The sequence below is a fragment of the Anomaloglossus baeobatrachus genome, chromosome 2 (assembly GCF_048569485.1).
Source record: "Anomaloglossus baeobatrachus isolate aAnoBae1 chromosome 2, aAnoBae1.hap1, whole genome shotgun sequence".
In the NCBI taxonomy this organism is placed as follows: Eukaryota; Metazoa; Chordata; class Amphibia; order Anura; family Aromobatidae; genus Anomaloglossus; species Anomaloglossus baeobatrachus.
The window spans coordinates 22,371,315-22,398,722 of NC_134354.1; the positions used below are offsets into that span (position 1 = coordinate 22,371,315).

The 27,408-nt window shown below is 46.5% G+C and overlaps 1 protein-coding gene across 4 annotated transcripts in view; it reads left to right on the top strand.

Moving 5' to 3' along the window:
* Positions 1-27,408, top strand: part of ILDR2 (immunoglobulin like domain containing receptor 2) — a 260,966-nt gene that overhangs the window by 202,246 nt on the left and 31,312 nt on the right. For 2 of the 4 annotated variants that reach the window (XM_075334918.1, XM_075334917.1), the window contains exon 4: positions 14,970-15,026. The exons of the other annotated variants lie outside the window; for them this stretch is intronic. In XM_075334918.1, coding sequence (XP_075191033.1) covers positions 14,970-15,026 — 57 coding nt within the window. The remainder of the gene's footprint in view (positions 1-14,969; positions 15,027-27,408) is intronic. 4 annotated transcript variants of the gene reach the window in all.

Here is a 27,408-nt window from a genome sequence, read left to right on the forward strand (position 1 = left end):
TGATGGGCCCACAGCTCCCCTATACACAGTATGATGGGTCCACAGCTCCTCTATACACAGTATGGTGGGCCCACAGCTCCTCTATACATAGTATGATGGGCCCACAGCTTCCCTATACACAGTATGGTGGGCCCACATCTCCCCTATACACAGTATGATGGGTCCACAGCTCCTCTATACACAGTATGGTGGGCCCACAGCTCCCCTATACACAGTATGATGGGCCCATAGCTTCCCTATACACAGTATGGTGGGCCCACAGCTCCCCTATACACAGTATGATGGGCCCACAGCTTCCCTATACACAGTATGGTGGGCCCACAGCTCCTCTATACACAGTATGGTGGGCCCACAGCTCCCCTATACACAGTATGGTGGGCCACAGCTCCTCTATACACAGTATGGTGGGCCCACAGCTCCCCTATACACAGTATGGTGGGCCCACAGCTCCCCTATACACAGTATGATGGGCCCACAGCTCTCCTATACACAGTATGGTGGGCCCACAGCTCCCCTATACACAGTATGATGGGTCCACAGCTCCTCTATACACAGTATGGTGGGCCCACAGCTCCCCTATACACAGTATGATGGGCCCACAGCTTCCCTATACACAGTATGATGGGCCCATAGCTTCCCTATGCACAGTATGATGGGCCCACAGCTCCCCTATACACAGTATGATGGGTCCACAGCTCCTCTATACACAGTATGGTGGGCCCACAGCTCCCCTATACACAGTATGATGGGCCCACAGCTCCCCTATACACAGTACGATGGGTCCACAGCTCCTCTCTACACAGTATGATGGGCCCACAGCTCCTCTATACATAGTATGATGGGCCCACAGCTTCCCTATACACAGTATGGTGGGCCCACAGCTCCCCTATACACAGTATGGTGGGCCCACAGCTCCCCTATACACAGTATGATGGGCCCACAGCTTCCCTATACACAGTATGGTGGGTCCACAGCTCCCCTATACACAGTATGATGGGCCCACAGCTCTCCTATACACAGTATGGTGGGCCCACAGCTCCCCTATACACAGTATGATGGGTCCACAGCTCCTCTATACACAGTATGGTGGGCCCACAGCTCCCCTATACACAGTATGATTGGCCCACAGCTTCCCTATACACAGTATGATGGGCCCATAGCTTCCCTATGCACAGTATGATGGGCCCACAGCTCCCCTATACACAGTATGGTGGGCCCACTGCTCCCCTATACACAGTATGATGGGTCCACAGCTCCTCTCTACACAGTATGATGGGCCCACAGCTCCTCTATACATAGTATGATGGGCCCACAGCTTCCCTATACACAGTATGGTGGGCCCACAGCTCCCCTATACACAGTATGGTGGGCCCACAGCTCCCCTATACACAGTATGATGGGCCCACAGCTTCCCTATACACAGTATGGTGGGCCCACAGCTCCCCTATACACAGTATGATGGGTCCACAGCTCCTCTTTACACAGTATGATGGGTCCACAGCTCCTCTCTACACAGTATGATGGGCCCACAGCTCCTCTATACATAGTATGGTGGGCCCACAGCTCCCCTATACACAGTATGATGGGCCCACAGCTTCCCTATACACAGTATGGTGGGCCCACAGCTCCTCTATACACAGTATGGTGGGCCCACAGCTCCCCTATACACAGTATGATGGGCCCATAGCTTCCCTATGCACAGTATGATGGGCCCACAGCTCCCCTATACACAGTATGGTGGGCCCACAGCTCCCCTATACACAGTACGATGGGTCCACAGCTCCTCTCTACACAGTATGATGGGCCCACAGCTCCCCTATACACAGTATGGTGGGCCACAGCTCCTCTATACACAGTATGGTGGGCCCACAGCTCCCCTATACACAGTATGGTGGGCCCACAGCTCTCCTATACACAGTATGATGGGCCCACAGCTCCCCTATACACAGTATGATGGGCCCACAGCTCTCCTATACACAGTATGGTGGGCCCACAGCTCCCCTATACACAGTATGATGGGTCCACAGCTCCTCTATACACAGTATGGTGGGCCCACAGCTCCCCTATACACAGTATGATGGGCCCACAGCTTCCCTATACACAGTATGATGGGCCCATAGCTTCCCTATGCACAGTATGATGGGCCCACAGCTCCCCTTTACACAGTATGATGGGCCCACAGCTCCCCTATACACAGTATGATGGGTCCACAGCTCCTCTCTACACAGTATGATGGGCCCACAGCTCCTCTATACATAGTATGATGGGCCCACAGCTTCCCTATACACAGTATGGTGGGCCCACAGCTCCCCTATACACAGTATGGTGGGCCCACAGCTCCCCTATACACAGTATGATGGGCCCACAGCTTCCCTATACACAGTATGGTGGGCCCACAGCTCCCCTATACACAGTATGATGGGTCCACAGCTCCTCTCTACACAGTATGATGGGTCCACAGCTCCTCTCTACACAGTATGATGGGCCCACAGCTCCTCTATACATAGTATGATGGGCCCACAGCTTCCCTATACACAGTATGGTGGGCCCACAGCTCCCCTATACACAGTATGGTGGGCCCACAGCTCCCCTATACACAGTATGGTGGGCCCACAGCTCCTCTATACACAGTATGGTGGGCCCACAGCTCCCCTATACACAGTATGGTGGGCCCACAGCTCCCCTATACACAGTATGATGGGTCCACAGCTCCTCTATACACAGTATGGTGGGCCCACAGCTCCCCTATACACAGTATGGTGGGCCCACAGCTCTCCTATACACAGTATGATGGGCCCACAGCTCCCCTATACACAGTATGATGGGCCCACAGCTCCCCTATACACAGTATGGTGGGCCCACAGCTCCCCTATACACAGTATGATTGGCCCACAGCTCTCCTATACACAGTATGATGGGCCCACAGCTCTCCTATACACAGTATGGTGGGCCCACAGCTCCCCTATACACAGTATGATGGGTCCACAGCTCCTCTATACACAGTATGGTGGGCCCACAGCTCCCCTATACACAGTATGATGGGCCCATAGCTTCCCTATACACAGTATGGTGGGCCCACAGCTTCCCTATACACAGTATGGTGGGCCCACAGCTCCCCTATACACAGTATGATGGGTCCACAGCTCCTCTATACACAGTATGATGGGTCCACAGCTCCTCTCTACACAGTATGATGGGCCCACAGCTCCTCTATACATAGTATGATGGGCCCACAGCTTCCCTATACACAGTATGGTGGGCCCACAGCTCCCCTATACACAGTATGGTGGGCCCACAGCTCCCCTATACACAGTATGGTGGGCCCACAGCTCCTCTATACACAGTATGGTGGGCCCACAGCTCCCCTATACACAGTATGGTGGGCCCACAGCTCCCCTATACACAGTATGATGGGTCCACAGCTCCTCTATACACAGTATGGTGGGCCCACAGCTCCCCTATACACAGTATGGTGGGCCCACAGCTCTCCTATACACAGTATGATGGGCCCACAGCTCCCCTATACACAGTATGATGGGCCCACAGCTCCCCTATACACAGTATGGTGGGCCCACAGCTCCCCTATACACAGTATGATTGGCCCACAGCTCTCCTATACACAGTATGATGGGCCCACAGCTCTCCTATACACAGTATGGTGGGCCCACAGCTCCCCTATACACAGTATGATGGGTCCACAGCTCCTCTATACACAGTATGGTGGGCCCACAGCTCCCCTATACACAGTATGATGGGCCCATAGCTTCCCTATACACAGTATGGTGGGCCCACAGCTCCCCTATACACAGTATGATGGGCCCACAGCTTCCCTATACACAGTATGGTGGGCCCACAGCTCCTCTATACACAGTATGGTGGGCCCACAGCTCCCCTATACACAGTATGGTGGGCCACAGCTCCTCTATACACAGTATGGTGGGCCCACAGCTCCCCTATACACAGTATGGTGGGCCCACAGCTCTCCTATACACAGTATGATGGGTCCACAGCTCCCCTATACACAGTATGATGGGCCCACAGCTCTCCTATACACAGTATGGTGGGCCCACAGCTCCCCTATACACAGTATGATGGGTCCACAGCTCCTCTATACACAGTATGGTGGGCCCACAGCTCCCCTATACACAGTATGATGGGCCCACAGCTTCCCTATACACAGTATGATGGGCCCATAGCTTCCCTATGCACAGTATGATGGGCCCACAGCTCCCCTATACACAGTATGATGGGTCCACAGCTCCTCTATACACAGTATGGTGGGCCCACAGCTCCCCTATACACAGTATGATGGGCCCACAGCTCCCCTATACACAGTACGATGGGTCCACAGCTCCTCTCTACACAGTATGATGGGCCCACAGCTCCTCTATACATAGTATGATGGGCCCACAGCTTCCCTATACACAGTATGGTGGGCCCACAGCTCCCCTATACACAGTATGGTGGGTCCACAGCTCCCCTATACACAGTATGATGGGCCCACAGCTTCCCTATACACAGTATGGTGAGTCCACAGCTCCTCTATACACAGTATGGTGGGCCCACAGCTCCCCTATACACAGTATGATGGGCCCACAGCTTCCCTATACACAGTATGATGGGCCCATAGCTTCCCTATGCACAGTATGATGGGCCCACAGCTCCCCTATACACAGTATGGTGGGCCCACAGCTCCCCTATACACAGTACGATGGGTCCACAGCTCCCCTATACACAGTATGATTGGCCCACAGCTCCTCTATACATAGTATGATGGGCCCACAGCTTCCCTATACACAGTATGGTGGGCCCACAGCTCCCCTATACACAGTATGGTGGGCCCACAGCTCCCCTATACACAGTATGATGGGCCCACAGCTTCCCTATACACAGTATGGTGGGCCCACAGCTCCCCTATACACAGTATGATGGGTCCACAGCTCCTCTCTACACAGTATGATGGGTCCACAGCTCCTCTCTACACAGTATGATGGGCCCACAGCTCCCCTATACACAGTATGGTGGGCCCACAGCTTCCCTATACACAGTATGGTGGGCCCACAGCTCCCCTATACACAGTATGGTGGGCCCACAGCTCCCCTATACACAGTATGGTGGGCCCACAGCTCCCCTATACACAGTATGGTGGGCCCACAGCTCCACTATGCACAATATGTTGTCCTCACTTCTCCCGCATAACACTTTTTAATGACCCCCCCCCCAGTAGTCCCCAAAATGTATAATGGCCACCATATTAGCTGCAACTATTCAATGGCCCCATAGCCCCCATACTTTGCAGCCCCTACAGTGTATCAGGGCCCCCTTCCCCATTGTTCCTCCACGTCACATCACAAGTTTTAGTTAAAATAAGAAAACATAATATACTCAGCTAAACCAAGATCCTGACGAGTGCTCCTGTAAAGCACCGATGGCGGCATAGGATGTCAGAGGCCCTGCGTGCCGCCATGTTGTCACTGCGCTAGGATCAGACGTGCTTTGCCGTCACTCCAGGAGCTGCATCATCCTGCCCTAAGCCACCTGTAGTCTGCAGCACTTTTCAGACCTCGTCATCACTGTCCCCACTGGGGCTCACAATCTAAAGTCCTATCATTATGTCCTTAGAGATTGGGAGGAAACCCATGCAAACGCGGGGAGAACATACAAACCCCTTGCAGATGCTGTCCTTGGTGGACAACCCAAGACCCCAACGCTGCAAAGTAACCACTGAGCCACCGTACGGCTCCTTATATTCCTTCTTCCATTCTCAGATGCCATGCATTCTTTTTTCCTCCTCAGATTCTATGTATCCCTTCTCTCCTCTTAGATCCCAGGTATCTCTTCTTCCTCGTGAAATCACAAATATTACTACTTTCTCCATAGATGCCATATATCCATTCTTCCTTCTCAGATCTCATGTATTTCTCCTTTGCATTTCTCCTTCCTCCTCACATTACAGGTTTCCCTTCTTCCTCTCTAGATCCCATGTATCTCTTCGCATTTAAGTCACATATATTCCTACTTCCTCCTTCTATACCATGTATCCATTTATTCTTCTCATATCTCATGCATCCCTCTTTCCTCCTCAGATCCTCGTATATATCTTGCCCTCTCAAATCCCATATATCTTCCCATTCCTCACGTCTCATGTGTCCCTTCTTCCTCCTCAATTTCCATGGATCTCTTCTTTCTCCTCAAATCACATGTATTCATACTTCATTTTTAGATCTTATATATATATCTCCTTCCTCCTCAGATCCTATGTATTTCTACTTACTCCTCAAATCATATAGTATATTCCTACCTCCTCCTTAAGGGCACTTTACATGCCGCGATAGCGCTAGTGATGTCGCTGCCAATCGCACCTGCCCCTGTCGTTTGTGCGTCACAGGCAAATCGCTGCCCATGGCGCACAATATCGTTAGTCCCCGTCACACTACTTACCTGCCTAGTAACGTCGCTGTGGCTGGCGAACCGCCTCCTTTCTAAGGGGGCGGTTCGTGCGGCGTCACAGCGACGTCACATGGCAGCCGTCCAGTAGAAGCGGAGGAGTGGAGAGCAGCCGAAAGAAAGTGACTCCCACCTCGTTGCCAGAGGACGCAGGTAAGGAGATGTTCTTCGTTCCTGCGGTGTCACACGTAGCGATGTGTGCTGCCGCAGGAACGATGAACAACCTGCTTCCTGCAACAGCAACGATATTTGGGATTAGAACGACGTGTCAACGATAAGGTGAGTATTTTTGATCATTAGCGGTCGTTCGTACGTTTCACACGCAATGACGTCGCTAACGAGGCCGGATGTGCGTCACGGAATCCGTGATCCCGGCGATATATCTTTAGATACGTCCTTGCGTGTAACTGGGCCTTTATTCTTCTCAAATCTCATGTATCCCTCTTTCCTCCTCAGATCCTATGTATTTCTTCTTCCTCGTTAGGTTCCATATTTTCGTTCCTCATCTTATCCCATGTTTCTTCCTCCTCCTCATGTCCCATATTTATTCTTCCTCTTCAAATCACATGTATTCCTACTTCCTTCTTAGCTCTCATGCATCCCGTCTTCCTTCTCAGATCCCATGTACTTCTCTTGTCTCCTCACATCTTATGTGTCCTTTTTTCCTCCCCCCCCCATTCCCATGGATCTCTTCTTCCTCCTCAAATCACACATATTCTTACTTCACTTTTAGGTGCCATATATTTCCTCTTTTATCCTCAGATTTCATGTATTCCTCTTCCTCCTTAGATCTCATGCATCCGTTCTTCCTCCTTAGATCTCATGTATTCCTCTTCCTCCTTAGATCTCATGCATCCGTTCTTCCTCCTTAGATCTCATGTATTCCTCTTCCTCCTTAGATCTCATGCATCCGTTCTTCCTCCTTAGATCTCATGTATTCCTCTTCCTCCTTAGATCTCATGTATTCCTCTTCCTCCTTAGATCTCATGCATCCGTTCTTCCTCCTTAGATCTCATGCATCCGTACTTCCTCCTTAGATCTCATGCATCCGTTCTTCCTCCTTAGATCTCATGTATCCGTTCTTCCTCCTTAGATCTCATGTATCCGTACTTCCTCCTTAGATCTCATGCATCCGTTCGTCCTCCTTAGATCTCATGTATCCGTTCTTCCTCCTTAGATCTCATGCATCCGTACTTCCTCCTTAGATCTCATGTATCCGTTCTTCCTCCTTAGATCTCATGTATCCGTTCTTCCTCCTTAGATCTCATGTATCCGTTCTTCCTCCTTAGATCTCATGCATCCATTCTTCCTCCTTAGATCTCATGCATCCGTTCTTCCTCCTTAGATCTCATGCATCCGTTCTTCCCCCTTAGATCTCATGTATCCGTTCTTCCTCCTTAGATCTCATGTATCCGTTCTTCCTCCTTAGATCTCATGCATCCATTCTTCCTCCTTAGATCTCATATATCCTTTCTTCCTCCTTAGATCTCATGCATCCGTTCTTCCTCCTTAGAGCTCATGCATCCGTTCTTCCTCCTTAGATCTCATGCATCCGTTCTTCCTCCTTAGATCTCATGCATCCGCTCTTCCTCCTTAGATCTCATGCATCCATTCTTCCTCCTTAGATCTCATGCATCTGTTCTTCCTCCTTAGATCTCATGCATCCGTTCTTCCTCCTCAGATCTCATGCATCCGTTCTTCCTCCTTAGATCTCATGCATCCATTCTTCCTCCTTAGATCTCATGCATCCATTCTTCCTCCTTAGATTTCATGTATCCATTCTTCTTCCTTAGATCTCATGCGTCCCTCCTTCCTCCTTAGATCTCATGCATCCATTCTTCCTCCTTAGATCTCATGCATCCGTTCTTCCTCCTTAGATCTCATGCATCTGTTCTTCCTCCTTAGATCTCATGCATCCGTTCTTCCTCCTTAGATCTCATGCATCCGTTCTTCCTCCTTAGATCTCATGTATCCGTTCTTCCTTTTTAGATCTCATGTATCCGTTCTTCCTCCTTAGATCTCAGGTATCCGTTCTTCCTCCTTAGATCTCATGCATCCATTCTTCCTCCTTAGATCTCATGCGTCCCTCCTTCCTCCTTAGATCTCATGCATCCGTTCTTCCTCCTTAGATCTCATGTATCCGTTCTTCCTCCTTAGATCTCATGTATCCATTCTTCCTCCTTAGATCTCATGCATCCATTCTTCCTCCTTAGATCTCATGCATCCGTTCTTCCTCCTTAGATCTCATGCGTCCCTCCTTCCTCCTTAGATCTCATGCATCCGTTCTTCCTCCTTAGATCTCATGCATTCGTTCTTCCTCCTTAGATCTCATGCATTCGTTCTTCCTCCTTAGATCTCATGCATCCATTCTTCCTCCTTAGATCTCATGTATCCGTTCTTCCTCCTTAGATCTCATACATCCGTTCTTCCTCCTTAGATCTCATGTATCCGTTCTTCCTCCTTAGATCTCATGTATCCGTTCTTCCTCCTTAGATCTCATGCATCCATTCTTCCTCCTTAGATCTCATGCATCCGTTCTTCCTCCTTAGATCTCATACATCCGTTCTTCCTCCTTAGATCTCATGCATCCGTTCTTCCTCCTTAGATCTCATGCATTCGTTCTTCCTCCTTAGATTTCATGTATCCGTTCTTCCTCCTCAGATCTCATGTATCCGTTCTTCCTCCTTAGATCTCATGTATCCGTCGTTCTTCTTCCTTAGATCTCATGCATCCATTCTTCCTCCTTAGATTTCATGTATCCGTTCTTCCTACTTAGATCTCATGCATCCGTTCTTCCTCCTTAGATCTCATGCATCCGTTCTTCCTCCTTAGATCTCATGCGTCCCTCCTTCCTCCTTAGATCTCATGCATCCGTTCTTCTTCCTTAGATCTCATGCATCCGTTCTTCCTCCTTAGATCTCATGCATCTGTTCTTCCTCCTTAGACCTCATGCATCCGTTCTTCCTCCTTAGATCTCATGCATCCGTTCTTCTTCCTTAGATCTCATGTATCCATTCTTCCTCCTTAGATCTCATATATTCGTTCTTCCTCCTTAGATCTCATGCATCCATTCTTCCTCCTTAGATCTCATGCATCCGTTCTTCCTCCTTAGATCTCATGCATCCATTCTTCCTCCTTAGATCTCATGTATCCGTTCTTCCTCCTTAGATCTCATATATCCGTTCTTCCTCCTTAGATCTCATGCATCCGTTCTTCCTCCTTAGATCTCATGCGTCCGTTCTTCCTCCTTAGATCTCATGCATCCGTTCTTCTTCCTTACATCTCATGCATCCGTTCTTCTTCCTTTGATCTCATGCATCCGTTCTTCCTCCTTAGATCTCATGCATCCGTTATCCCTCCTTAGATCTCATGCATCCGTTCTTCCTCCTTAGATCTCATGCATCCGTTCTTCCTCCTTAGATCTCATGCATCCGTTCTTCCTCCTTAGATCTCATGCATCCGTTCTTCCTCCTTAGATCTCATATATCCGTTCTTCCTCCTTAGATCTCATGCATCCGTTCTTCCTCCTTAGATCTCATACATCCGTTCTTCCTCCTTAGATCTGATGCATCCGTTCTTCTTCCTTAGATCTCATGCATCCGTTCTTCCTCCTTAGATCTCATACATCCGTTCTTCCTCCTTAGATCTGATGCATCCGTTCTTCCTCCTTAGATCTCATGCATCCGTTCTTCCTCCTTAGATCTCATGCATCCGTTCTTCCTCCTTAGATCTCATGCATCCGTTCTTCCTCCTTAGATCTCATATATCCGTTCTTCCTCCTTAGATCTCATGCGTCCTTTCTTCCTCCTTAGATCTCATGCAACCGTTCTTCCTCCTTAGATCTCATGCATCCGTTCTTCCTCCTTAGATCTCAAGTATCCGTTCTTCCTCCTTAGATCTCATGTATCCGTTCTTCCTCCTTAGATCTCATGCATCCGTTCTTCCTCCTTAGAATCTTTGTACAGTTAGGTCCAGAAATATTTGGCCAGTGACACAATTTTGGCGAGTTGGGCTCTGCATGCCACCACATTGGATTTGAAATGAAACCTCTACAACAGAATTCAAGTGCAGATTGTAACGTTTAATTTGAAGGTTTGAACAAAAATATCTGATAGAAATTGTAGGAATTGTCACATTTCTTTACAAACACTGCACATTTTAGGAGGTCAAAAGTAATTGGACAAATAAACCAAACCCAAACAAAATATTTTTATTTTCAATATTTTGTTGCGAATCCTTTGGAGGCAATCACTGCCTTAAGTCTGGAACCCATGGACATCACCAAACGCTGGGTTTCCTCCTTCTTAATGCTTTGCCAGGCCTTTACAGCCGCAGCCTTCAGGTCTTGCTTGTTTGTGGGTCTTTCCGTCTTAAGTCTGGATTTGAGCAAGTGAAATGCATGCTCAATTGGGTTAAGATCTGGTGATTGACTTGGCCATTGCAGAATGTTCCACTTTTTTGCACTCATGAACTCCTGGGTAGCTTTGGCTGTATGCTTGGGGTCATTGTCCATCTGTACTATGAAGCGCCGTCTGATCAACTTTGCGGCATTTGGCTGAATCTGGGCTGAAAGTATATCCCGGTACACTTCAGAATTCATCCGGCTACTCTTGTCTGCTGTTATGTCATCAATAAACACAAGTGACCCAGTGCCATTGAAAGCCATGCATGCCCATGCCATCACGTTGCCTCCAGCATGTTTTACAGAGGATGTGGTGTGCCTTGGATCATGTGCCGTTCCCTTTCTTCTCCAAACTTTTTTCTTCCCATCATTCTGGTACAGGTTGATCTTGGTCTCATCTGTCCATAGAATACTTTTCCAGAACTGAGCTGGCTTCATGAGGTGTTTTTCAGCAAATTTAACCCTGGCCTGTCTATTTTTGGAATTGATGAATGGTTTGCATCTAGATGTGAACCCTTTGTATTTACTTTCATGGAGTCTTCTCTTTACTGTTGACTTAGAGACAGATACACCTACTTCACTGAGAGTGTTCTGGACTTCAGTTGATATTGTGAACGGGTTCTTCTTCACCAAAGAAAGTATGCGGCGATCATCCACCACTGTTGTGATCCGTGGACGCCAGTCAATTCATTTTTTCTCAGAATGTACCCGACTGTTGATTTTACTACTCCAAGCATGTCTGCTATCTCTCTGATGGATTTTTTCTTTTTTTTCAGCCTCAGGATGTTCTGCTTCACCTCAATTGAGAGTTCCTTAGACCGCATGTTGTCTGGTCACAGCAACAGCTTCCAAATGCAAAACCACACACCTGTAATCAACCCCAGACCTTTTAACTACTTCATTGATTACAGGTTAACGAGGGAGGCGCCTTCAGAGTTAATTGCAGCCCTTAGAGTCCCTTGTCCAATTACTTTTGGTCCCTTGAAAAAGAGGAGGCTATGCATTACAGAGCTATGATTCCTAAACCCTTTCTCCGATTTGGATGTGAAAACTCTCATATTGCAGCTGGGAGTGTGCACTTTCAGCCCATATTATATATATAATTGTATTTCTGAACATGTTTTTGTAAACAGCTAAAATAACAAAACTTGTGTCACTGTCCAAATATTTCTGGACCTAACTGTATTTCTCATTTCCCTTCTGATCATATATATTAAATCTTAAGTTTCCCTTTACCCTCCTTAATCTTGATTCTTTGTTATCCACACTTCCTTTCATTTTTTCCAGATCCTTGTTATATTTTCTCTTTCTTCGGAGGTCTCCCTTCTCTTTCCTCAGATCTTATCGGTTACTTCTCGGGTCCCCTGTGTACGTTCTTTACACCTTATTTTTATGAATCCCGTCCACCATGTAACGTGAGACTGGAGATGCCTTCAGGGCCTCGTGACTCAAGGCTTTATTCACAGATCTGTAACTTAGTTTTTACGAGACTTTCCTTCTTCTTCATCTTCGATTTATGGAACCTTAACAGCTTTCGAGACAAATTGTATTACTAGACTAATGGCGCTTATTACGTTGTAATGGGATATCTCTGCATAAAAAACCATCAAAGCAAAATCACTGTCGACATTTCTGGAAATAATCCAACATAGACACCGAGGAGAAGGCAACCGATGAAGAGCAAGGTGTACTGGAGTCTCCAGACTCTCCTACTTTGGAGGAGCACTGTGTGAAGTTGTTGGTGCAAACTCCATCTATGATTTCTGGTGGTCCTCTAGGGACCCTCTCCATAGACCTAGGGCACTATTATCAGCCGATGGTCAAGGAAAGTCTTCTGATATGTGGTGGGAGCTAAGCTTTAGAAGGATCTCTCTAGTGGTTTTGGTTCCTGACAAGTTCAATCCCTCGATGTCTTCCTTCACGTCTTCCCCTTCTCGCCTCTGTCCAGTCTATTTCTCGGGATGATTTGGTGCTGATTTTGAAGGAGTGATCTGAATATTATTATATCTTCATAAATCCTTGTAAAATATGCAAAAGTCATTGGTGACCCGGTATAAAATTATAGAAAAAACGAAGATGCTCAATAATGGCAAGACAGAAAATGTTGTCTGGAATATGCTGGAATCTTAAAGGGAATGTGTCATTAGAAAATGATTTATAGTTTACATATTTATTTTTTTTTTTTTAAATGCATCTTTTTAAAAAAATGTTGATAATGATTTCTTCAATTTGTCATATCACTATATGTACGGTATATTAAAAGAAAAAATCAGAATCTCATACTTCCTGTTCTGTATGGATGACTTTTCAGCAGTCTATCACAGACATGATCACAATCAAAGGTGACTCATCTACATACAGTAGATAACACAGGATCCAACATTTGCTATATATGATGTCACAGCTCACCTCCTCCTCCTCCTCCTGTACAATGACTGATAATACCTCTATATACCGCTGATAACATAGGATCCAGCATTCACAATAGGTAATGTCACAGCTCACCTCCTCCTACTGGACAATGACTGGTAACACCTCTATATACAGTAAATAACACAGGATGCACCATTCACAACAGGGGGTATCACAGCTCATCTCCTCCTCCTCCTGTACAAAGACTGATAACCCCTCTATATACAGTAGATCACACAGGATCCACCATTCACAATAGGTGATGTCACAGCTCACCTCCTTCTCCTCCTGTACAATGATTTAGAATACCTCTATATACAGTAGATAACACAGGATCCACCATTCACAATAGATGATGTCACAGCTCACCTCCTCTACTACAATGACTGATAACACCTCTACATACAGTAGATAACACAGGATCCATCATTCAAAATAGGTGATGTCACAGCTCACCCCCTCCCGTACAATGACTGATAACACCTCTACATACAGTAGATAGCACAGGATCCATCATTCAAAATAGGTGATGCCACAGCTCACCTCCTCCTGTACAATGACTGATAACACCTCTGTATACAGTAGATAACTTAGGATCCAGCATTCAAAATAGGTGATGTGACAGCTCACCTCCTTCCCATCCTGTACTATAGTGATAACACCTCTATATTCAGTAGATAACATACTAAATCGTAGATAATGAAATCCTTGGCGCCTCTTCTGATTAGTAGGTTTGGCCTGACATCATACATTCATCAGACTGCATTGATTACGTTATGGTGGGTCTACAAATCGGAAGAGGTGGCGGGATTCTGGCTGGTAGGAGCTGACGTGGCCGCGGGACCATCAATTTGCTCCTCTCCAATGGTTGTAGAAGGATCTCACTGGTGGTGCTAGTTCCTAACCAGTTCAGCCCCATTATATCTTCCTCCACTGCCTCTGTCAAGACTCTTCTAGGGACGATCTAGAGATGATTTTCAGGAACTTATGCTCCTCCAGAATACTCTCTCAAATCCTTGTAAAACCATATAAAGAAATTAATAATCACATTATGGGATACAATAAGAAGAGCGCTAACGTTCAGCCAATGATGAAGGAACTTGGTACGTGGTGGAAACCAAACTTTAGGAGATAAAGAAACGAATGGCGTAGATGGGTTTGCTCTTGACCTCACTGGTGGTGCTGGCTCTTGACCTCACTGATGGTGCTGGCTCTTGACCTCACTGGTGGTGCTGGCACTTGACCTCACTGGTGGGGCTGGCTCTTGACCTCACTGGTGGGGCTGGCTCTTGACCTCACTGGTGGGGCTGGCTCTTGACCTCACTGGTGGGGCTGGCTCTTGACCTCACTGGTGGTGCTGGCTCTTGACCTCACTGGTGGGGCTGGCTCTTGACCTCACTGGTGGTGCTGGCTCTTGACCTCACTGGTGGGGCTGGCTCTTCACCTCACTGGTGGGGCTGGCTCTTGACCTCACTGGTGGTGCTGGCTCTTGACCTCACTGGTGGGGCTGGCTCTTCACCTCACTGGTGGGGCTGGCTCTTGACCTCACTGGTGGTGCTGGCTCTTGACCTCACTGGTGGGGCTGGCTCCTGACCAGGTCATCCCTGTAATGTCTTCCTACACCAACCTTTCCTCCTTATTTCTGCTCTTCTAGGGACGATTTTCAAAAACTAATTTCTCTCTTTTCTTTCCTCTTTCTCTCTTCCAGGCAAGACAGGGGTGCTTGCTGATCTGTTGCCCAGTTTTGAAGTGGAATTTATGCCAGGTACCCAGTGTCATCTTCTAAGTGTTTCTACAGATCTGTTATTCATCCATCTGTCTCTTCCATCTGTCTCCACTCTCCGCCAGGTCAGGTTTTCCTATCAGGACGATCTCTGTGTTATACGCTGTTCATATCTGAGGAGGCTCGGGGACTTGTTACCGGGCTTGTTATGTAGCTTTCAGGTTCCGGTAAATATTCTTAAGATTTGACAAAGACAAAAACATCAAAGGGATAAAAATGGAGCCCCCGGGGGCAAGTGGTACACATGGATCACCAGTGCCTGCGCCACTATTGTACATGGGTTCCCAGGATATGGGGTATGACAAGTATTTTTGGGCTCCCCACAGCCTGTGAAATGTTAGCAATCTCTGCGTTCTTTCTACCTATCTGATATATATCCCACCAAGCCCATGTGTTGTAATTTCAGGAAGAAAAAAGTTTGTTTTTTTATATGAAGGTATACGCTGTTAGTTGTTTGCTTTCATTTTTTATTATTTTATGTATATATTTTATTACCCTAGCCCTTGGTGAAAAAAATGTTTGTTTTTTAGGTATATAAAGTTATATGCTGTTAGTTGTTTGCCTTATTTTTTTTTTTTTTTATATTTTTTGTAAATATTTTATTACCCTAGCCCTTGGTGAAAAAATGTTTATTTTTAAGTATATAAAGTTATACGCTGTTAGTTGTTTTCCTAATTTTTTTTATTTATTTTATGTAAATATTTTTTTACCCTAGCCCTTGGTGAAAATTTTTTTATTTTTTTAGTATATAAAGTTATACGCTGTTAGTTGTTTGCTTTATTTTTTTTATTATTTTATGTTAATATTTTATTATCCTAGCCCTCGGTGAAAAAATGTTTGTTTTTTAGTATAGAAAGTTATGCTCTGTTAGTTATTTTCTTTATTTATTTTTTTTACTAACAGAGCATAACTTTATATACTAAAAAACAAACATTTTTTCACCGAGGGCTAGAATAATAAAATATTAACATAAAATAATAAAAAAAATAAAAAAAATAAAGCAAACAACTAACAGCGTATAACTTTATATACTAAAGAAAACAAAAACAATTTCACCAAGGGCTAGGGTAATAAAATATTTACATAAAATAGTAAAAAAATAAATAAAGAAAATAACTATTTTATGTTAATATTTTATTACCCTAGCCCTTACATATGGTTAGAAAAAGTCTAAAAAATGGGATAGCAGCTTTTACGAATAACTGAAAGCCGTATTGAATGGTGTACTCTGGATCTGATTCGGTACGGTCTTCATTCATTAGTTAGTCATTTTCTGTCATTTCCATTATTGCCCATGCGCAGCGCAGCAGTGAAGGAGTTGGTCATCGGCTGGTGTAACTGAGATGGTAAAGCCCACTTCATTATGCTGAGCTTTGCAATTTCTCAATTCGGTTGCTGCCTATGCAGAGTGCAGCAGTCAGTGACCAACTCATCTCTCCTGTGGCGCTCTCAGGTGGGCACTCACTGAAAAAGCAGCACGTGTTGATGCTGATCACTTGACAGTGGGGGAAGGGCCTGGGTCGAAATGATGTGTTCCCATGGATTTTGGCATTTAGGGCAACCTTTATGGACTACCAATGCAACACCGTTGCCTGGGGGCTCTGATAGATTGCGGGAACATAAGAAAGGTGCTTCTTATATGGCTCCGTAGCAACGGTCTCTCTTTCAGAGGGGAGCTAATACATTTTATCTGAAATGTTAATGGCCTATGTGATACTTCAGATGATCTGCTGGGTCATTGTCGCTGAGCAGGAGCAGGGGCGTTGTGCTGGGCCATTGTTGCTGAGCATGACAAGGGGTGTCATTGTGGGCCATTGTGGCTGAGCATGACAAGGGGTGTCATTGTGGGCCATTGTTGCTGAGCATGACAAGGGGTGTCATTGTGGGCCATTGTGGCTGAGCATGACAAGGGGTGTCATTGTGGGCCATTGTTGCTGAGCATGACAAGGGGTGTCATTGTGGGCCATTGTTGCTGAGCATGACAAGGGGTGTCATTGTGGGCCATTGTGGCTGAGCATGACAAGGGGTGTCATTGTGGGCCATTGTTGCTGAGCATGACAAGGGGTGTGATTGTGGGCCATTGTTGCTGAGCATGACAAGGGGTGTCATTGTGGGCCATTGTTGCTGAGCATGACAAGGGGTGTCATTGTGGGCCATTGTGGCTGAGCATGACAAGGGGTGTCATTGTGGGCCATTGTTGCTGAGCATGACAAGGGGTGTCATCGTGGGCCATTGTTGCTGAGCATGACAAGGGGTGTCATTATGGGCCATTGTGGATGAGCAGGAGCAGGGGCATTATCCTCGGCCATTGTGTCTGAGCATGAGCAGGGGCGCTGTCCTGGGCCATTGTGGCTGAGCAGGAGCAGAGGCGCTGTCCTGGGCCATTGTGGCTGAGCATGAGCAGGGGCACTGTCCTGGGCTATTGTGGCTGAGCAGGAGCAGGGGCGCTGTCCTGGGCCATTGTGGCTGAGCATGAGCAGGGGCACTGTCCTGGGCTATTGTGGCTGAGCAGGAGCAGGGGCGCTGTCCTGGGCCATTGTGGCTGAGCATGAGCAGGGGCACTGTCCTGGTCATTTTTTGCATTATAGTCTATTCTAATTCCAACAAAAATCCATTGTGCCCCCGGTAGTACGTGCGCCCCCCCCCCCCCCCCCGTCACCTCTGACAATTAATATATAGTCCGTAAGTGAACCGTTTTCATAATAAAAGCCGCCCTGATTTGCTAATCTGTAATCCCTCTGTAACTCTCATTTTTAAATAATAGATATTAAAGAGGTAGCACATATTAGCCAATCATTGCTGCTTTCATTATGAAACCAGCGCCACACCCGATCCTCAGGTTGTGTCTGGTATTGCAGCTCAGATCCATTAACTTCAATAGAGCTGCAGTGCCAAACGCAGCCCATAGACATGTGTGGCGCTGTTTCTGGGATTTTCTAATCTTGTAGAACCTCATTAATTCTTATAAATGGGGATCACACGAGCGATGAGCCTCAGTACCAGTGCATGCTGTTCTTCAGGGCAGCTTTCTTTTAAAGAGTAACTTTGCAATTTTATTTAATCATTGATCAGCTTCTGAAAAAGTTATAAATCTTTATAAGATACTCCATTATCCTATTTTGCTTCCTTCTCTCTAATCACTGTGCTGAGAGTGCTGTTTTACCTGCCTAGTTGAGCTCTTTTAGGCCGGTTTCAGACGTCCGTGTTTCAGGTACGTGTGACATGCGTGATGCCACACGTACCTATGTTATTCTATAGGCCTGTTTCCCAGGTCAATGAAAATCACAGACGTTTTTCACCGACATGTTAAAAACGCATATGTCCTTCCATTTGCCGTGATTCACGTCACACGTGGGTTCTACATGTGCTATCCGTGATCAGTGATCCGTGATACAGTAGCACATGAAGGTAAACTCATCCGTGGTGCTGATGTCTCCGGCTCTGCTGTATCCAGCTGTCTCCCCTCTTAAGCTACTTCAGGGTCAGCTGTGCAGTGCCTAGATGCATATGCATGAGAATAACGAGGTGGCTTGGAAGTAGCAGAGAGCAGCGGCCGGAGACAGCGTTCCTGGAGAAGGCGTGTATAAAAAGCTTTTTATTTTCAATGTACGTGTTTTTCTGGTACGTGTTTCACAGATCACACCATAGTGTAGTCTGTGGGACATCAGTGATGCCAGAAAAAAACGGACATGTCTCCGTGCCAAAATCACCGAGACACGGTCAGTGAAAAATCACTGATGTTTGCACAGACCCATTGATTTTAATGGGTCTGCGTATGTCAGTGATTCTGGTACGTATAAAAGCTGTCATATACATACGAAAATCACTGACGTGTGAAAGAGGCCTAAAGTTACATACATCCGTGTTTTCAGATGAACCGTGTGACCCTGCTTGGCCCCGCACGCACACAAGGAGACATGTACGTTTTTTCTCGGCAGGACGGGTGTCACATGGCCTGCATACTGATGTGATCCGTGTAACATCAGTGTGACACATACCGGAGAAAACAAGTGTCTTTGAAATAAAAAGATTTTCTATATTCACTTGTATCCAGCGCTGTTTTCTTCGGCTCCGCTGTCTCCTGCTTCTGACCCCCGCTCATTATACTCACTGAATATTCACTGCACCTCGGACCTGGAAGCAGGAGCATCGCGGGGACAGCACCGCTGGGGACAGCGCTGGGGACAGATGAGTATTCAGCAAGCAGTGTGTGTGCAGTGACGAACCGAGATCATCAGACTTCAATGACCTCCTGGCCGTCACTGCACACACACTGCTTGCTGAATACTCACCTGTCCCTGGTGATGCTGTCCACAGTGCTGTCCTTGGCGATATCCCCAGCGATACTCCGGGTTTCAGCTCCGAGGTACAGTGAATATTCTATGAGCATAATTAGCATTTCCTTGCCACTTCCAAGCTCGATGTTCTACCTTGAAACTAAAGTTTTGTAATGACAAAAATCATCTGGTGACCCGAGCGTTCCTCTCCTTCGTATTACACATCCATACCAGAGGTGAATGATCCATCACAAGTAATAGTGTAGGGACTCCAAGGCCCAATTAATGGCCAAGCACTCCTTCTCCACTACACTATAATATTTCTCTGCCGGGGTGAGCTTCCTACTCAAGTAGGTGACCGGATGTTCCTCTTCATTCACCTCCTGACAGAGAAATGCTCCCAGGTCTTTTCTGGAGGCATCTGTTTGAACCTAAACTTGTCCCTGAAGTTGGGGTTAATGAGGATGGGCTGACCACACAACACCAACTTCAGGGACTGGAACGCCTCCTCCTCCTGAGGGTTCTACCAAACCATGGCGGACTTCCTTCCCTTTAGGAGATAGGTGAAGGGTGGGTGCCAACCTCCCGGCAAAATTGGGTATAAACCCAATGATGCCGAGTAATGCTCTTAACTGTTTCGTAGTAAGAGATCGGGGCTGGATTTAAATGGCCTTGATTTTGTTTATTTGGTGGTTTGATGATGCCTCGGCCAATAACATACCCCAAGTAGCGGACTTCCTCGAGTCCTATTGCACATTTTTATGGATTCGCAGCTTTGAGCGAATCCACCACCACTTATACCTGGGACAAGTAAGTATGCCAGTCGTTACTATAGATGATAATATCCAAGTACGGGGACGCATACATCTGATGGGGCTCTAAAACTGTGTCCTTCAGCCTTTGAAATGTAGCCAGAGCCTTTTGTAACCCGAAAGGCAAGACAATATAGTGATAGAGACTCTTCGGTGTGATGAAGGTGGTCTTCTCTTTTGCAAACGCTGTCAGAAACACCTGTCAATAATCCTTGGACGGATCCAGTGTCGTGAAATACCTGACCCAGTCTTTCAATCAGGTCATCTACTCGAGCCTTTGGCTAAAGGTCACATTTGACACTTCATTCCATTTCCGAAAATCTTGACAAAATCCTAACGATCCGTCCGGCTTTGGAATCCGTACAATGAAACTGGCCCTCTCACTCAGGGACTCCTCAATTACTCCTAGATGGAGCATTTTTTTCCCTCCTCTGCAATGGCTTGCCCCGGTTTACGATACGGTTTCATTCACACCCTTACGTGTGGCTTGGTGCCAGTGTAATGTGGGACCACAGCTGTAGGGCCCAGGAGTTCTAGAGGAGATGTCCTTATTCTACTGCACCAATTTGCAAGACTCCCACCTTTGCTGTCTCAAGAGAGTATCACCTGTCTTCACTCCGTCTTCCACGTTACTGGCCTCCCACCGGACCATTGTCGTCAGGTCCAATGTAGACACTTTCTTATTTGCGTTTTTCAATGCCTTTAATAGATTTAATTCACCTCCTCTAATTTTTCCCAAACTTCAGAGTCCTTTGCTACTTGGCCATGAACTTACTTTCTGTGGTGGGCACCAAAACCAAAACTCGATCCCCTTTTTTTAAAGGATCTGACTGTGGCCTTTCTATTGTACCCTCAGCTCTGAGCTACTTGGACATCAATGTTCCTTTACAATGGGCATCACTGCCGCAATTTGGTCTTGCATACTAGCAATGGGTTCTATCATGCATTTCTGGGGAGTAGGCTCCTGTTCCCATGTCTTTTTAGCAATATCCAGCAGGCCACTGGGATGTCTGCCATATTATAGGTTGAACGGAGAAAACCCTTTTGAAGACTGTGGCATCTCTTGGACGGGAAACATTCAATATGGCAGTAACATATCCCAGAGCCTCCAATCTTTGTATATTACTCTTGTTATCATAGATTTTAATGTTCTATTAAATATTTCCACCAAACCATCTGTCTGGGGTTGATACACCGACGTACGCAACTGCTTGACCTAGAGCAATTTGCACAATTCCTTTGTCACCTTGGACATAAAAGGAATACCCAGATCCGTTGACAACCCAATGCGGCAAAACATGAAAAATTGCTCTTCACCAAGTTAGGTCGTAGAAGAATTGCCTCTGGGTAAAAGGTGGCATAATATGTGCCAGAGGCCATGGACCGACATTACTATTGGATCTACCAGATCCATGGCAATCCGCTCAAAAGGTACCTCTATAGTAGCAGAAGCACCAGTGGACTGCGGAGATTACCGTGCAGGAGGTCAGCTGACACTATAGGTAAGACTTGCAAAATCTCTGAACCTCGGCATAAGCCCTGTAGTATGCACGTTTGCGTATCTTTAGCCTCCAGATGGCTACCTATCACATGTTTGTGGGCCAACTCAAGCACCGCTCACTAGTAAGGCTGAGGTACTACCACCTGCTCTAGAACTTCCTCCCAAATATTGTCAACCCGGTATAACAACTCCTTGTTTACTGCCATGTTAGGAAAAACCACCAGGTTGCTCGACCATCCCATTAATCACTGTTAATCACTGTTACCCTTTCCTGGGCCAGTGTTAGACCCTGGAGCTGAGTTGTCGAAAAAGTGTCCCTGATCACTTGTAGCTTTGGGATTGATGGTCTCCTCGACCTCTCTGCAAAGGCCCTTCAGGCGGACCCTAATGGGTTTACATTCTTAAGAAGGTGACCCACTATGGCAAATATCCTTGACTGACCCGGCATCTTCAGGTTCAGTGCCAGTCCCAGAGGAACTTGCCCCTTTTCCAGGCTCATTGGCGTTAAGAGGCAGGCGAGTTACCCACAGCTGGGCAGAGTCCTGCACCAAGTTCTGGGTTGTCCACATATTAATTGAACAGGCTAACCAACTGATCTAAGATGCATGGGTCCTGTTGTCCCACCCAGCGCAGTACGGCAACTGGCAGAGTCCCCACAAAAAGGTCAACTACAGCCCTCTCTACCAGCTGACCAGGGCTCATGGTCTCATGTTTGATTTATTTTTTCACTGCATGCAACCAGTCATTTGCCTGAGACCTGGCTGGTCGGGACTCCACAAAGGTCCATTGTTACACTTGTCGTGTCCGTAAATACATGTTGACACATATCCGGGTAAGGAACTAACCTTTGAGTTTTCTGTAGTTCTGGACGTTCTCAGGGCTGAGGTTGAAATATGCCTTCTGGGCATCTCCCATCAGCAATGGGGCCACCACTTCTGCCCACTGGTCTGGCAGCAGATTTTCCTGCTCCACTGTTCTTTCAGAAATGGTGATGAAGACTTTGGAGACACAAGGGCCAGTTGATGCTCTCATCCGCTGACCTGGCTGTCTTCAGAAAGAATGCATGGACCAGAGCTCATGCCACTCAATGCCCAAACTCCTTCTCCATGGGCAGAACACTACTCAGACAACACACGGTGAGGGAACTACATATTGGTAAGACGTTCTTGGTTCACCAACAGGAAAAAATATATTTGATGTTCCCAGCTAGAACACAAAGTACTACAAGCAACCGAGTCTCACCCTTCCGCTAGCCTGCCAGTTCTTCTAGGGCCAAGTATCCCAGCCAGCGGCAACTAGCTTTTAGCGGGCACCCACTGAGAGGAGATAGTAGCAAGCTGAACTAGCACAGCAAGATATGCTGCCAGGCGACCGAGTTGTCCCAACCTGGGTTCTCCATGCAAAGTTGTGGACTCAGCATTGAGCAGTTCTGTAATCCTCCAGCTGAAACCGAAGCTTCTCGGCTGAGATCATGTAGAATATCTGAAGTGAAGAACTTCTGTGATCCCCCAGCTGGAACCGTAGCTCCTAGGTGGAGGTCATGTAGAATATCTTGTAGCACTTCTGTGATCCTCTAGCTGGAACTGTAGATCCTTGGCTAAGGGCTTATAGAATAACTCTATGGTGACAGAAGCAAGGCCCTTTTATACCCCTCAGTTCTTTTTTTGGTGGAGATGGCTGCTCTCTCATTGGACGCTAGTTCAAAATGACTGCATAATTTTCCTCTGAATTATGTAGTTAGAAGGGTTAAGGCAATCAACATTTACAGACAATAGAGCTTCGATCAGTCTGACATGAGACAATGGCTAACGTCTCTTGATTTAACAAAGGAATCGTATGTCAGACCTCATTAAGAACAGCTCACCTCCACACAAATAGCCAGATGTTGAGTTGTCACAAACGCTTCCAGGTCATCCTTTGGACCCATCTTTCTTTACAGCCAACCTGACTGGGGTCAGCCGTGGTGGGGTCTCTTACAAGGCTGCAATAACAGGTTGTTGTGCATCTGAGAGGACCAACTGTTTAAGCAGTTCCTCTATTTTGTTTGCTGGTTGGAGTTGCAGCTTCACTGGTTTAATCTAGGACATGCGGTATTGGGGTATGCCTGAATTGGTTGCCCGCATTCCCCACCAAATGTAGGGACGTAGACCTTACACCAGTAAAGCTGGCCCAGGTAAGTTTAGTTCAAAGAAAGAAAGCCTTTAATTGCAAACTTCAGATCAAACAGAGACCTTTACTTCCGTATTGCATTCGGTCTTGTCCACATTTAGTTTGGCACAGGCGGCACATGCACTATTGTAGGAACCTCTGCGGCGTAGGTCTTCAGCCAAGTCTCTGGCTCTGCGTTCAGCTCATACAGATTGAGTACCTTCAGCTCTGTTTCTGACAACAACACCCCCCACCTGCTTTTTTCTGCAGGTTTTACATGTAAACCGTGGTCATGGGTCACTTGCCAGATGCAACCTGGAGAGAAAGATCCGTCCCATTGCCACATCCTGGGGGACACGTATCGACCCTCGTATATGACACCCATCACTGCCTCACAGCTTCGATGAGGAGCCTGAAGAAAAAAATGCGTTTAATGGTAGTATCCTGCTTAAAATCTGCACCAAAAAAACATAAAAAAGGGAAAAATGCAGAAAAGCACATCAAAATATTTACTAATCAGAGCAGATTGCTAGTCCATATTTTGATGTGGACACCTGCAAAAAATAATACAGAATAACAGTTTTGACATGTGAAAACAAGGTTTTACGGAGACACTACATACAATCGATCTGACTTTGTGCGCTTTTTTGCTTCAATTGTGTTTGAGTCCAGATTCTTGCTAGAGCAGCAGTTCAAAGCATCTTCTAAAAGAGCATGAACTTGGCTAAAACAGCACTTTCAACAGGAGGTTTGAGAGAGAAGGATCAAAATAACTGCTTGCCTTACTGTAACGCCTGCCTAGATCCACAGACTCAGGCAGGCTGTAATGGACAGACTAGAGGGAAGCCACTCGACAAGCAGGACCCCCATTACCCTGAAACCCTTTAACCCCTATACAGGGATTTGGAATTACACAAGGCCCTGGAGATCACTACTTGTGGAAGGCTGCAGTCCGATGAGAGTAGTCGTCAGGCAGGGTCAAACCAGGAATAGCAGAACAGGGACAGAATCGGCAGACAAGGACGTAATCAGAAAACAAGCGGTGGTCAAATCCGGATCGGGCAGCGAGGTACAAAAACAGCAGGCAGAAGGGTAGTCAAGAAACAAGCAGAGATCAGCACACCGGAATCACTATACAAATAACACAGGAACCAGGAATAGAACTATCTCTGGCAGTGGTCAGATGACAGGAGGGGGAATAAGAAGGGTGTGGTGTCTTCCCATTGGCTGCACGTGAATGATGGTAACTTCAGCTGGAAGACACACGCCACCTACAGTCAGCCAGTGGTACTGCAGGTTCCAGGGAAACCCAGCCTAGTGGATGAGTGGAGCTTGCCCTCAGCAGAGCCACGGGAACCGACTCCTCTCCCATCACCAGCACTAGCCATGGCGGGAACACGGCGTTGCCTGGTGATCGGAGCAGAAGTCGGAGGAGCGGACTCTGGTGGGGACATGACACTTACGGAATCAAGAGTGTACCTATTTCGCACCTTTTACCGGCTCTTCAACGGGTCCAAGATGGACCCGTTGAAGCGCCGATAACAGGTATGAAACGGCCACCATCGTCCGTGTGCAAAGCAATCTTATCCCTCCCCTGTATGTCTGAAGAATAAATTCTGAAAAACTCCAACAAACCGGTGAGTGCCTGCTATTTTTCTATACCTGAAGTTGCCTACATTTTAGCTTGTTACAATCCCTTACTCATGCATTAGTGCGATATTTCATCTTTCAAGTTTATCATTTCCTTAAAGCTCGGGATGTGGATAATTAATTGATTCTTGTGAGGAGTCAGCATTTCTTCAGATCTCGGGCACCGCTTCTTATCCTACAGACAATCAGGAGAAAATTTCCAGCTCAGCGCATTCTTACTTCCTTCAAGTTCTGGGGCATACAGAGAGTTTATTTTTTCTTGGCTTTCATATATTTTTTTAATATAAATTATTCTTTTGAGACTGTTACTAGAACAATATTGTCCCTCCTGGAGCTTTGCAGTACTGACCCATAAGGACTCTGGGTGCTATGTGTGGACTCTTATAGTGGTGCACACCTAAGCACCGAGCAGGATACCTGGCCCTGGCTGACCCTGACCTGGGCAGTAGGTATAAAACAGCTGCAGGCTTATGCTGTAGGGACAGTCTGTTAATTATTACTATGCAACGTGACCTCTTTGCTTTCTCAGTGTCAATTCTCTTTCTGTAGTCTTCATGTTGGGGATGATGCAGATAATAGTCGCTGTATGTCCTAAGTAAAATAATTCTGCTGAAAGCTGGAATCTACAACAGCAAAACCCAACAATGTAAGTCTAGGACAGATATTAGTGAGTAAAATTGTAATTGTCATAAAAGGAAAGCAATCAGATGACTAAGGAAAGGAGTCAGAAGACTAAATCAGATTGTGTGGGGGAGCGCATTCCAAAGTTTTGGGGCAGCACAAGAGAAATAATGGAAATTAAGCGACAAGATTCAGATTGGGAAAACATACTGCATGGGCAAGATGGTAAAAATGTACTGAACTGGGGAGTATTCTGTAGATGAGAGTTAGAAGGGAACGGGCAAACACAAGATAGAAACATTGGTGTAGTGGTTGGAAAAATACTTGATACCTAAAGTGGTTGTCTGGTAAATAACAGTCCTCAGGACTGGTAATAACTGACTGATCAGTGGTGGTCAGCACCAACAGGACACGTTTATCCAAAATAGAGCCGTAGGTCGAATACCCAACCACCAGTCCATTCCACGTCTGTAGGGTTGACGGAAAAAGCCGAGCGCAACGCGATGCTTCCCCATAGGGAATGAATGAAGCTGCAGTCGAGCATGCGCAATAACAGGGATGAAATTGCCACATTCAGCTGAGCGGTGCGGGTCCCAGCAGTCGGCCCCCCCACCCATCAATAAATTAGCACCTAACTTGTGTAGAGGTGAAAACTTGTTTTCAGCGAAGGACCCCTTTAAGCTACTTTCTACGAATAGATAATGGGTCTTAATTGTCACCATGTGGCCTGTTATGATTCAGTGATCAAGGAGGATCAGAAAAAGGACAAAAACTCGGAAACCCAAAAAATAACCAGAGTGGCTGGAATCTTAACGGACTGCAGACCTAATACCTACACACCACTAGAAGTAGCCGTGGGGCGTGCCTACGATGACCTTGACGCCTCGACACAGCCGGAGAACTAAATATTCTTACAGAGAGAAATATTAGAAAAGCTAATCTGCCTCGGAGTAGTCCCCAAAGATATAGATAGCCCCCACATGTAAAGACTACGGTGATATAGGAAAACACAATACATAGCTAGAGAATAGATTCAGCAAAGATGAGACCCAAAACTATCTGCATAGGAAAGGATAGAAAAGAGCACTGACTACAGCCGTAAAAACCCTAGTAAATACCAGCACGCCTGATATGGAAAAATACTGGGCCTACACAGGCTCTCCCCCACTATATCAGTACTCTGGAGATACTGGGATCCAAGAAAACACTGATATAGAGGAGAGACTGAATTTAGTACCAAGCATGACAAAACACAATACATAGCAGAACATGGAGCAAGGTACACAGATACTCCCAGCAGGGAATGATCCAACTCCACCAAGAACTCTACACAGGCAAAATAACAAGAAAGTGAA